This window comes from Salvelinus alpinus, chromosome 11 (genome assembly GCF_045679555.1).
Source record: "Salvelinus alpinus chromosome 11, SLU_Salpinus.1, whole genome shotgun sequence".
NCBI lineage: Eukaryota > Metazoa > Chordata > Actinopteri > Salmoniformes > Salmonidae > Salvelinus > Salvelinus alpinus.
In genome coordinates this window covers 16,578,116-16,590,220 of record NC_092096.1, presented here as the reverse complement: position 1 = coordinate 16,590,220, position 12,105 = coordinate 16,578,116, and the positions used below count along the sequence as shown (strand labels likewise).

At 43.6% G+C, this 12,105-nt stretch overlaps 1 protein-coding gene across 5 annotated transcripts in view; it reads left to right on the top strand.

Annotated features, from left to right (window-relative positions):
- Nucleotides 1-12,105, top strand: part of LOC139533638 (ELKS/Rab6-interacting/CAST family member 1-like) — a 619,530-nt gene that overhangs the window by 119,885 nt on the left and 487,540 nt on the right. For all 5 annotated transcript variants that reach the window (XM_071331836.1, XM_071331835.1, XM_071331834.1 and 2 more), the window contains exons 4-6: nt 4,333-4,497; nt 8,489-8,615; nt 8,807-8,934. In XM_071331836.1, coding sequence (XP_071187937.1) covers nt 4,333-4,497; nt 8,489-8,615; nt 8,807-8,934 — 420 coding nt within the window. The remainder of the gene's footprint in view (nt 1-4,332; nt 4,498-8,488; nt 8,616-8,806; nt 8,935-12,105) is intronic.

Below are 12,105 nucleotides of genomic sequence, written 5' to 3'. Positions count from 1 at the left end.
ACTTACTGTTAACACTCTAGTGGGCATGGCCTTACTGTTAACACTATGGGCGTGGACTTACTGTTAACACTCTATGGGCATGGCCTTTCTGTTAACACTCTATGGGCGTGGCCTTTCTGTTAACACTCTAGTGGGCGTGACCTTACTGTTAACACTATGGGCGTGGACTTACTGTTAACACTCTATGGGCGTGGACTTACTGTTAACACTCTAGTGGGCATGGCCTTACTGTTAACACTATGGGCGTGGACTTACTGTTAACACTCTAGTGGGCATGGCCTTACTGTTAACACTCTATGGGCGTGTCAGACCAGGGAGGAAAAGCTCTGTAGCAGTCTAGGTATGGTTGCTCCTGTATGTGGTTTGTTTCCTGGTCAGCGTTGTGACACACGCCGTACAGTCCTAACATGACTGAGCCTCTCACGTTAAACAACTGTCTTTCCTCTAGTTTGAGCCGTGGGTCAAAGCAGCATCATAAACGTGTTCAGTCAGACGTTCACCTTGCCGTACACAGTTGAAATATCTAGCCCAAACATTTTGCACACAATATTTTATACACAGCAGGTTTTTAAAGGACCATGGACAAAATGTCACACTGCTGGCGTTGTCACAGTCCTATTGACTAACATCTTCCACCTCATATTACCAGACCACAATAACATCCCTCAGCTCCTTTTACCGTTGACACCAGATAGGCTCATTATTTGAATATTGAAATCATTTTACTTTCGTTCCATGAATCCTTCAACATTTCACAATGTCACCTTTATACACCCATATTTTGTCTGTGATGCAGAGGAACACAGTTTGTACAGGTGTACAGGGGTTAGATGACAGCTGTTGATGGTTAAACATGATGTTTTATCACATCCTGGCTGCAGGTTGATATCCGTGACAAACATCCTAGACTCATTTTACAACTCATACAGCAAACACAGCCAGGTCTCAAAGGCAGAGTTGAGGCTGAGATTCATTTCTAAAACAATGTGTTCATGATTGATGTTGAACATCGGTATTTTGGACCTCCATTGATGTCAGATAGGTACATTATCTACATGTCACCTTTTTCCACCCGTCCAGAGCCTTGTCTTTAGAGAGTTAGGTCAACTTTTAGAATTTAGAATATTGTTATAATTCTAGACATTCCGTTTTATAGCATGGATGTATAAAGGACTCGTGGATGTATAAAGGACTCATGGATGTATAAAGGACTCGTGGATGTATAAAGGACTCATGGATGTATAAAGGACTCGTGGATGTATAAAGGACTCGTGGATGTATAAAGGACTCGTGGATGTATAAAGGACTCATGGATGTATAAAGGACTCATGGATGTATAAAGGACTCATGGATGTATAAAGGACTCGTGGATGTATAAAGGACTCGTGGATGTATAAAGGACTCGTGGATGTATAAAGGACTCGTGGATGTATAAAGGACTCGTGGATGTATAAAGGGCTCATGGATGTATAAAGGACTCGTGGATGTATAAAGGACTCGTGGATGTATAAAGGACTCATGGATGTATAAAGGGCTCATGGATGTATAAAGGACTCATGGATGTATAAAGGAGTCATGGATGTATAAAGGACTCGTGGATATATAAAGGACTCGTGGATGTATAAAGGACTCGTGGATGTATAAAGGACTCGTGGATATATAAAGGACTCGTGGATGTATAAAGGACTCGTGGATGTATAAAGGACTCGTGGATGTATAAAGGACTCGTGGATGTATAAAGGACTCGTGGATGTATAAAGGACTCGTGGATGTATAAAGGACTCGTGGATGTATAAAGGACTCGTGGATGTATAAAGGACTCATGGATGTATAAATGACTCATGAAATGGCAGTAAAATTATTTTCTATTTTATTTACAATTTCTTTGAACACCCGTGTTGAACCTCCATTGACATCAATATTAAAATCCTTTAAAATGTTATGATCTCACCTGTATGCTCATATAGTCATCTACAAACAGGCAGACAGATAGGCACACAAGGTTGAGTAAAAATATATCTATGGATCTGAATACAACATACAATATTCTCTTAGATGGGTGACTGAGCGGTTCTGGACAGGTTCCGAGTGACATTTTGGTGTCCAAAGCCCTCTGTGAACACCGTAGGGTCCCATCGCTCTCCGTTTCCACCCTCTCAACGGAGCGGACTTGAAGTGTCAAGGTTTTAGAACCCACATTTGCATAGGAGGTGACGTGTCATATTTTCTGGCCTAAAGGCGGGTTAGTTGACAACGTTAAAAAAAAATGAGATCGCCAGCTTCTAGTCCTAAAACCCCCCGAAATGAGGCCCCGCTGGTTCGTTCAGCCATTCCTATTTGGAAAATAAATGGGGAAAGAATGGAGTTTAGGAATAAATGCTGAAAATAAGGTCTGAATTTAAAGGCTTCGGAGATCTTGTACGGTTTGTTCTATGAGATAATAGCAGTCAGTTAACACGACCTTTATGAATTATGAAGCTCGTTTTGATTACAGAAACTCTCCAAATGTCACTTTTTGTGAATTTATCTCTTGGAGATTATCCCGTAGAACAAAACGTCGAAGCCTGTGAACCAAATACCTTATTTTTGGCGTTTATCCCAAAACCCTAAAAAAATAACCATTAATTTCTCCGTAGGCTTTGACCAACGAGCCACGGCGGAGTTAGTGCCTACAAAAAGACTCCATTACCATGGCTCTCCATGGGGCAGAAGTGTGTGTTGTGACTCTGTTTGGCCAGATAGCTAGTAACATTGACAAGAAGCTGCCGTGTGGGGAATCGTACTGTAGGTGGCTCGTTTCTTCTAGTTTCGGGCTGGTTTCATCTTGTTCTTCACACCATGTCTTGTCTGATGTCACGTCTATGCTAATAGAAAGGGTTGAGGGATGGAGAGAGAGGGAAAGGAAGCAGTGAGAGAGAAGGCAGTAGGCCGAAACTACAAACTGTAACTGAGGCAGGAAGAACTACAAACTGTAACTGAGGCAGAAATAACTACAAACTGTAACTGAGGCAGGAAGAACTACAAACTGTAACTGAGGCAGGAAGAACTACAAACTGTAACTGAGGCAGGAAGAACTACAAACTGTAACTGATATCAAAGGCAGGAAGAACTATAAACTGTAACTGATATCAAAGGCAGGAAGAACTACAAACTGTAACTGAGGCAGGAAGAACTACAAACTGTAACTGATATCAAAGGCAGGAAGAACTATAAACTGTAACTGATATCAAAGGCAGGAAGAACTACAAACTGTAACTGAGGCAGGAAGAACTACAAACTGTAACTGAGGCAGGAAGAACTACAAACTGTAACTGAGGCAGGAAGAACTACAAACTGTAACTGATATCAAAGGCAGGAAGAACTGCCCACTAGTAGGCAGGGTGATATACCATATACCGGGGTATTTCTAAATACTGACGGTGTACGTGCTACGTCACTGCTTATAACTATTAGTTGAGTATAACTATAGAAATCTAAGATGTGTCAAATAAATGATATGCAGCTCAGGGCTCCAGCGATGTGTTTGGGTTGCTAACCTGCTAAGTGGCTAAATGTCAACATCAAACTTCTTGGTTACAGCAGAGATATTCAACCTCCTCCTGGATCAAGATCCCTGTTGCCTAAATTGTTTAGTGAAAAGCGCCCCTTGGGTATAATTGCGGTAATAACGTGGTATGGTACAGAAACGGTATGATGGTATGAACATCTGGCTACCACCCTACCCACTAGTGATTATTGTTGTTGTCCCCTGTCTGTCAGATGACTGCTGTTGAGATGGAGAAGGAATTGCTCTGGCCCTGATTGGCTGTCTGTGTAGTACACTGTTCGTTCTGAATGTTGGCCTAACTCTCTCTGTTATGGTCGAGTGATGAAGAAACATTACTGGGGCAATATGATGATGATGATGAAGATACCAACGCTAATTCTGAGTTTTGTACTGTAACAGTGAAAATAGACACAGTACTCAATCAATACTTCCTCCTTCTGTACCATCTTACCTCTGTTACACTTGACTTAATTCCTCCCTTTCCCCCCCTCTCTCCTCCCTCTCTCTCCTCTCCTCTCCTCTCCTCTACCCCTCTCTCTCTCCTCTCTCTCCTCTCCCCCCTCTCTTCTCTCCTCTCTCTCCTCTCTCCTCTTTCCCCCCTCTCTCTCCTCTCGTCCCCCTCTCTCTCTCCGCTCTCCTCTCTCCTCTCTCCCCTTCTCTCTCCTCTCTCCCCCCTCTCTCCTCTCCCCCTCTCTGCCCCTCTCTCTCCCTCCCCCCTCTCTCTCCTCTCTCCCCCCTCCCCCCCTCTCCCCCCTCTCTGTCCTCTCCCCCCTCTCTCTCCTCAGCACCTCCAGATGACGGTGCAGGCCCTGCAGGATGAGTTGAGGACCCAGAGAGATCTGAATCAGTTGTTCCAGCAGGACTGTAGTGGAGGGAGTCCTGGAGAACCTCTGTCATTTGAACCCACTGAGGAGAACTTCCACAGGCTCCAAGCTGAACACCATCGACAGGTGAGGTCTAGTTTCAGAAAGCTGCTCTGAGTCCTGATCTAGGATCTGTTCATATAATCTAATTAGCACTCCTATTCAGAGATGCTTTCTGGATAAGGGCCCAGGTCTATTTTCACTTTTAATAAGATTTTTAAAAAACGAGTTTCTCCATAAAGTTTACACAGAATGGAAATGTGTCTTTGGCGCTCTGGTTCACAGTAAAAGGATAAAAACGGATAGAAAACACACAGTGAACATTTACATGTCAGTTGATCAGAGTCTTATTTCGGACTCTGTACTTTATTCAGCATCAGGCTGTTCACACTGTTTCATTTCAGTTGTCAGAAGGCTCCTCTGAGGGAACTTGAGCAACGCAATGCTAATGGACATTAAACAGTACAACAAGTATATAGAACTAACTAACCTAATTTAGAAATATCACAATCACATCATGTTTCCCCTACGGGTATCAATAAAGTTAATTGAATCAGAAAGTTAATTATTGGATATAAATAACGTTTGATTGAATCTAATCTCCAGGCTAACTAAGTGAATTTAGAAATAACACAAACATGCTGAGAAGTAGCTTGGGTTCAGGAGTTGACATTTACTGAAAGGAGGTGTGCTGTGTTCTCCCATTACATTTACTGAAAGGAGGTGTGCTGTGTTCTCCCATTACATTTACTGAAAGGAGGTGTGCTGTGTTCTCCCATTACATTTACTGAAAGGAGGTGTGCTGTGTTCTCCCATTACATTTACTGAAAGGAGGTGTGCTGTGTTCTCCCATTACATTTACTGAAAGGAGGTGTGCTGTGTTCTCCCATTACATTTACTGAAAGGAGGTGTGCTGTGTTCTCCCATTACATTTACTGAAAGGAGGTGTGCGGTGTTCTCCCATTACATTTACTGAAAGGAGGTGTGCTGTGTTCTCCCATTACATTTACTGAAAGGAGGTGTGCTGTGTTCTCCCATTACATTTACTGAAAGGAGGTGTGCTGTGTTCTCCCATTACATTTATTGAATTGAATCTCTAGGCCAAAGAGATGAATAAAAAAAAAATATATATATTTAACCTTTATTTAACTAGTCAAGTCAGTTAAGAACAAATTCTTATTTACAATGACGTCCTAGGAACAGTGGGTTAACTGGTCTAGGAACAGTGGGTTAACTGCTCTGTTCAGGGGAACAGTGGGTTAACTGCTCTGTTCAGGGGAACAGTGGGTTAACTGTCTTGTTCAGGGGAACAGTGGCTTAACTGCCTTGTTCAGGGGAACAGTGGGTTAACTGCTCTGTTCAGGGGAACAGTGGGTTAACTGCTCTGTTCAGGGGAACAGTGGGTTAACTGCTCTGTTCAGGGGAACAGTGGGTTAACTGCTCTGTTCAGGGGAACAGTGGGTTAACTGCCTTGTTCAGGGGAACAGTGGGTTAACTGCCTTGTTCAGGGGAACAGTGGGTTAACTGCTCTGTTCAGGGGAACAGTGGGTTAACTGCTCTGTTCAGGGGAACAGTGGGTTAACTGCTCTGTTCAGGGGAACAGTGGGTTAACTGGTCTAGGAACAGTGGGTTAACTGGTCTAGGAACAGTGGGTTAACTGGTCTAGGAACAGTGGGTTAACTGGTCTAGGAACAGTGGGTTAACTGGTCTAGGAACAGTGGGTTAACTGGTCTAGGAACAGTGGGTTAACTGGTCTAGGAACAGTGGGTTAACTGGTCTAGGAACAGTGGGTTAACTGGTCTAGGAACAGTGGGTTAACTGGTCTAGGAACAGTGGGTTAACTGGTCTAGGAACAGTGGGCTAACTGCCTTGTTCAGGGGAACAGTGGGTTAACTGGTCTAGGAACAGTGGGTTAACTGGTCTAGGAACAGTGGGTTAACTGGTCTAGGAACAGTGGGTTAACTGGTCTAGGAACAGTGGGTTAACTGGTCTAGGAACAGTGGGTTAACTGGTCTAGGAACAGTGGGTTAACTGGTCTAGGAACAGTGGGTTAACTGGTCTAGGAACAGTGGGTTAACTGGTCTAGGAACAGTGGGTTAACTGGTCTAGGAACAGTGGGTTAACTGTCTTGTTCAGGTGCAGAACGACAGATTTTTACCAGATTTTTACCTTAATACAGTTGAATTGTATTGAATGTAACCTCCAGGCCAAGGAAAATACCATTTGGTTGAATTGTATTGAATGTAACCTCCAGGCCAAGGAAAATACCATTTGGTTGAATTGTATTGAATGTAACCTCCAAGCCAAGGAAAATACCATGTGGTTGAATTGTATTGAATGTAACCTCCAGGCCAAGGAAAATACCATGTGGTTGAATTGTATTGAATGTAACCTCCAAGCCAAGGAAAATACCATGTGGTTGAATTGTATTGAATGTAACCTCCAGGCCAAGGAAAATACCATGTGGTTGAATTGTATTGAATGTAACCTCCAGGCCAAGGAAAATACCATGTGGTTGAATTGTATTGAATGTAACCTCCAGGCCAAGGAAAATACCATGTGGTTGAATTGTATTGAATGTAACCTCCAGGCCAAGGAAAATACCATGTGGTTGAATTGTATTGAATGTAACCTCCAGGCCAAGGAAAATACCATGTGGTTGAATTGTATTGAATGTAACCTCCAGGCCAAGGAAAATACCATGTGGTTGAATTGTATTGAATGTAACCTCCAGGCCAAGGAAAATACCATGTGGTTGAATTGTATTGAATGTAACCTCCAAGCCAAGGAAAATACCATGTGGTTGAATTGTATTGAATGTAACCTCCAGGCCAAGGAAAATACCATGTGGTTGAATTGTATTGAATGTAACCTCCAGGCCAAGGAAAATACCATGTGGTTGAATTGTATTGAATGTAACCTCCAGGCCAAGGAAAATACCATGTGGTTGAATTGTATTGAATGTAACCTCCAGGCCAAGGAAAATACCATGTGGTTGAATTGTATTGAATGTAACCTCCAGGCCAAGGAAAATACCATGTGGTTGAATTGTATTGAATGTAACCTCCAGGCCAAGGAAAATACCATGTGGTTGAATTGTATTGAATGTAACCTCCAGGCCAAGGAAAATACCATGTGGTTGAATTGTATTGAATGTAACCTCCAGGCCAAGGAAAATACCATTTGGTTGAATTGTATTGAATGTAACCTCCAGGCCAAGGAAAATACCATTTGGTTGAATTGTATTGAATGTAACCTCCAGGCCAAGGAAAATACCATTTGGTTGAATTGTATTGAATGTAACCTCCAGGCCAAGGAAAATACCATGTGGTTGAATTGTATTGAATGTAACCTCCAGGCCAAGGAAAATACCATGTGGTTGAATTGTATTGAATGTAACCTCTAGGCCAAGGAAAATACCATTTGGTTGAATTGTATTGAATGTAACCTCCAGGCCAAGGAAAATACCATGTGGTTGAATTGTATTGAATGTAACCTCCAGGCCAAGGAAAATACCATTTGGTTGAATTGTATTGAATGTAACCTCCAGGCCAAGGAAAATACCATGTGGTTGAATTGTATTGAATGTAACCTCCAGGCCAAGGAAAATACCATGTGGTTGAATTGTATTGAATGTAACCTCTAGGCCAAGGAAAATACAATTTGGTTGAATTGTATTGAATGTAACCTCCAGGCCAAGGAAAATACCATGTGGTTGAATCGTATTGAATGTAACCTCCAAGCCAAGGAAAATACCATTTGGTTGAATTGTATTGAATGTAACCTCTAGGCCAAGGAAAATACAATTTGGTTGAATTGTATTGAATGTAACCTCCAGGCCAAGGAAAATACCATGTGGTTGAATTGTATTGAATGTAAACTCCAGGCCAAGGAAAATACCATGTGGTTGAATTGTATTGAATGTAACCTCCAGGCCAAGGAAAATACCATGTGGTTGAATTGTATTGAATGTAACCTCCAGGCCAAGGAAAATACCATGTGGTTGAATCGTATTGAATGTAACCTCCAGGCCAAGGAAAATACCATGTGGTTGAATTGTATTGAATGTAACCTCCAGGCCAAGGAGTTGTTCCTCCTGAGGAAGACGCTGGAGGAGATGGAGTTGAGGATCGACAGTCAGAAACAGACCCTGGGGGCCAGAGACCAGTCTATCAAGAAACTACTGGAGATGCTACAGAGCAAAGGTATCACACACACCACACACCACACACCACACACCGCACCCGCACCCGCACCCGCACCCGCACACGCACACGCCACACGCCACACGCCACACGCCACACACACACACACACACACACACACACACACACACACACACACACGCACGCACGCACGCACGCACTTAAAAGCATCACTGTGGTCTGTATTCCAGGTCTGTCAGCCAAGGCCTCAGAGGAGGACCATGAGAGGACCAGGAGACTGGCTGAGGCTGAGATGCACATCCATCACCTAGACAGTCTACTGGAACAGAAAGACAAGGAGACCACCGCCCTACGAGAGGTGAGGGTGTATGTGAGGGTATGGGGGAGAGGGGGAGAGAAGGAGAGAGCGAAACAGAGGAGGGGAAATAATTAATTCATAACTCCATGGTTGTTACAGAGTTTCTCCAGAGTGTCGTCATGTGCTGATCACGCTCATGTAAACAACACTCTGTTACCACAGAGCCCCACAGCTAACTGAATTCATTACAGCTCTGTTACCACAGAGCCCTACAGCTAACTGAATTCATTACAGCTCTGTTACCACAGAGCCTCACAGCTAACTGAATTCATTACAGCTCTGTTACCACAGAGCCCCACAGCTAACTGAATTCATTACACTCTGTTACCACAGAGCCCCACAGCTAACTGAATTCATTACAGCTCTGTTACCACAGAGCCCCACAGCTAACTGAATTCATTACAGCTCTGATACCACAGAGCCCCACAGCTAACTGAATTCATTACAGCTCTGTTACCACAGAGCCCCACAGCTAACTGAATTCATTACAGCTCTGATACCACAGAGCCCCACAGCTAACTGAATTCATTACACTCTGTTACCACAGAGCCCCACAGCTAACTGAATTCATTACACTCTGTTACCACAGAGCCCCACTGCTAACTGAATTCATTACACTCTGTTACCACAGAGCCCCACAGCTAACTGAATTCATTACAGCTCTGTTACCACAGAGCCCCACAGCTAACTGAATTCATTACACTCTGTTACCACAGAGCCCCACTGCTAACTGAATTCATTACACTCTGTTACCACAGAGCCCCACAGCTAACTGAATTCATTACAGCTCTGTTACCACAGAGCCCCACAGCTAACTGACCTTACCTTTACTGTAGACAGACATTACCTTTACTATAGACATACCTTACCTTTACTATAGACAGACCTTACCTTTACTATAGACAGACCTTACATTTACTATAGACAGACCTTACCTTTACTATAGACAGACATTACCTTTACTATAGACAGACCTTACCTTTACTATAGACAGACCTTACCTTTACTATAGACAGACCTTACCTTTACTATAGACATACCTTACCTTTACTATAGACAGACCTTACCTTTACTATAGACAGACCTTACCTTTACTATAGACAGACCTTACCTTTACTATAGACAGACCTTACCTTTACTATAGACAGACCTTACCTTTACTATAGACAGACCTTACCTTTACTATAGACAGACCTTACCTTTACTATAGACAGACCTTACCTTTACTATAGACAGACCTTACCTTTACTATAGACAGACCTTACCTTTACTATAGACAGACCTTACCTTTACTATAGACAGACCTTACCTTTACTGTAGACAGACCTTACCTTTACTATAGACAGACCTTACCTTTACTATAGACAGACCTTACCTTTACTATAGACAGACCTTACCTTGACAGAACTACACCAGAGGAGAGAGAAAGAGGAGAAAGTCAGAGTCAGTCTGATCAGCATTCAGACCCACACTTTGACAGGACGGGAATCTCCTCCCCTCCCTTCCTCCCTCGTTCTCTTGTTCTGTATTCTGGTCAGGCAGTAGCACAGACACCCATTAACCTCCTCCAGCCTCAGAGGAACTGTAGGACCACTCTGACATCTAGTGGGGAGAGGAGGAACTGCACCAGTTTCACCACAACACCAGTTTTTCATAACAGCTGTGGTTGTCTTGAGAATACATCCACAATGGGTAAATGAAGTATCCCCCTGCTAAATAAACATGGTTTCCCCCAATGATGAAATGGGGGCGTGGGTGAAAGAGTTTGGGAAACACAACACTAAAATATGCGACTGTGAGCTACTTATATAAGCTGAGAAAAAGTCTTTGTCTTCATGACTGTAATGACCAGACAAGACGTCATGCTGTGAGCCCAGAACAGCCCTCATTCCACCCCCTGCTAAACATAACCTCTAGGTGACAGAGGCTAACCTCTAGGTGACAGAGGCTAACCATAACCTCTAGGTGACAGAGGCTAACCTCTAGGTGACAGAGGCTAAACATAACCTCTAGGTGACAGAGGCTAACCTCTAGGTGACAGAGGCTAACCTCTAGGTGACAGAGGCTAAACATAACCTCTAGGTGACAGAGTTAACCATAACCTCTAGGTGACAGAGGCTAACCTCTAGGTGACAGAGGCTAACCATAACCTCTAGGTGACAGAGACTAACCTCTAGGTGACAGAGGCTAAACATAACCTCTAGGTGACAGAGGCTAACCTCTAGGTGACAGAGGCTAACCTCTAGGTGACAGAGGCTAACCATAACCTCTAGGTGACAGAGGCTAACCTCTAGGTGACAGAGGCTAACCTCTAGGTGACAGAGGCTAACCTCTAGGTGACAGAGGCTAACCATAACCTCTAGGTGACAGAGGCTAACCTCTAGGTGACAGAGGCTAACCATAACCTCTAGGTGACAGAGGCTAACCTCTAGGTGACAGAGGCTAACCTCTAGGTGACAGAGGCTAACCATAACCTCTAGGTGACAGAGGCTAACCTCTAGGTGACAGAGGCTAACCATAACCTCTAGGTGACAGAGACTAACCTCTAGGTGACAGAGGCTAACCTCTAGGTGACAGAGGCTAAACATAACCTCTAGGTGACAGAGGCTAAACATAACCTCTAGGTGACAGAGGCTAACCTCTAGGTGACAGAGGCTAACCTCTAGGTGACAGAGGCTAACCTCTAGGTGACAGAGGCTAACCATAACCTCTAGGTGATAAAGCTGATCAGTGTCCAGGGGCAGTCAACACTGCCTAAAGCCCAGAGTTAACCATATCCTTCAGGGATACGTACTGACCTTAAACATGATCAGTTTCCAGATGCAGTCTACTCTGGCCACAGCCCAGTTCTAACCATAACCTTTGTATGAAAACTCAATACAGACTGACCTCAGGTCAGTATATAGGGGCACTCAATGCTTGCCAGAGCCCATTAATGACCGTTGTCTTTGTATGACTACTCAATACAGACTGACCTCAGATCAGTGTCTAGAGGCATTCAACTCTGTGTGCCACAGCTGTGTTGCCCGGGGAACCTCATACAGAAGAACAAGGACAGCCCTATCATCTATCCCATAATAACACTGCTTTAGTTCCAGTAGGAATGACTCATCTCCACTAAACCATATTGTTCATGACACACACAGAGAGAGAGAGAGAGAGAGAGAGTGA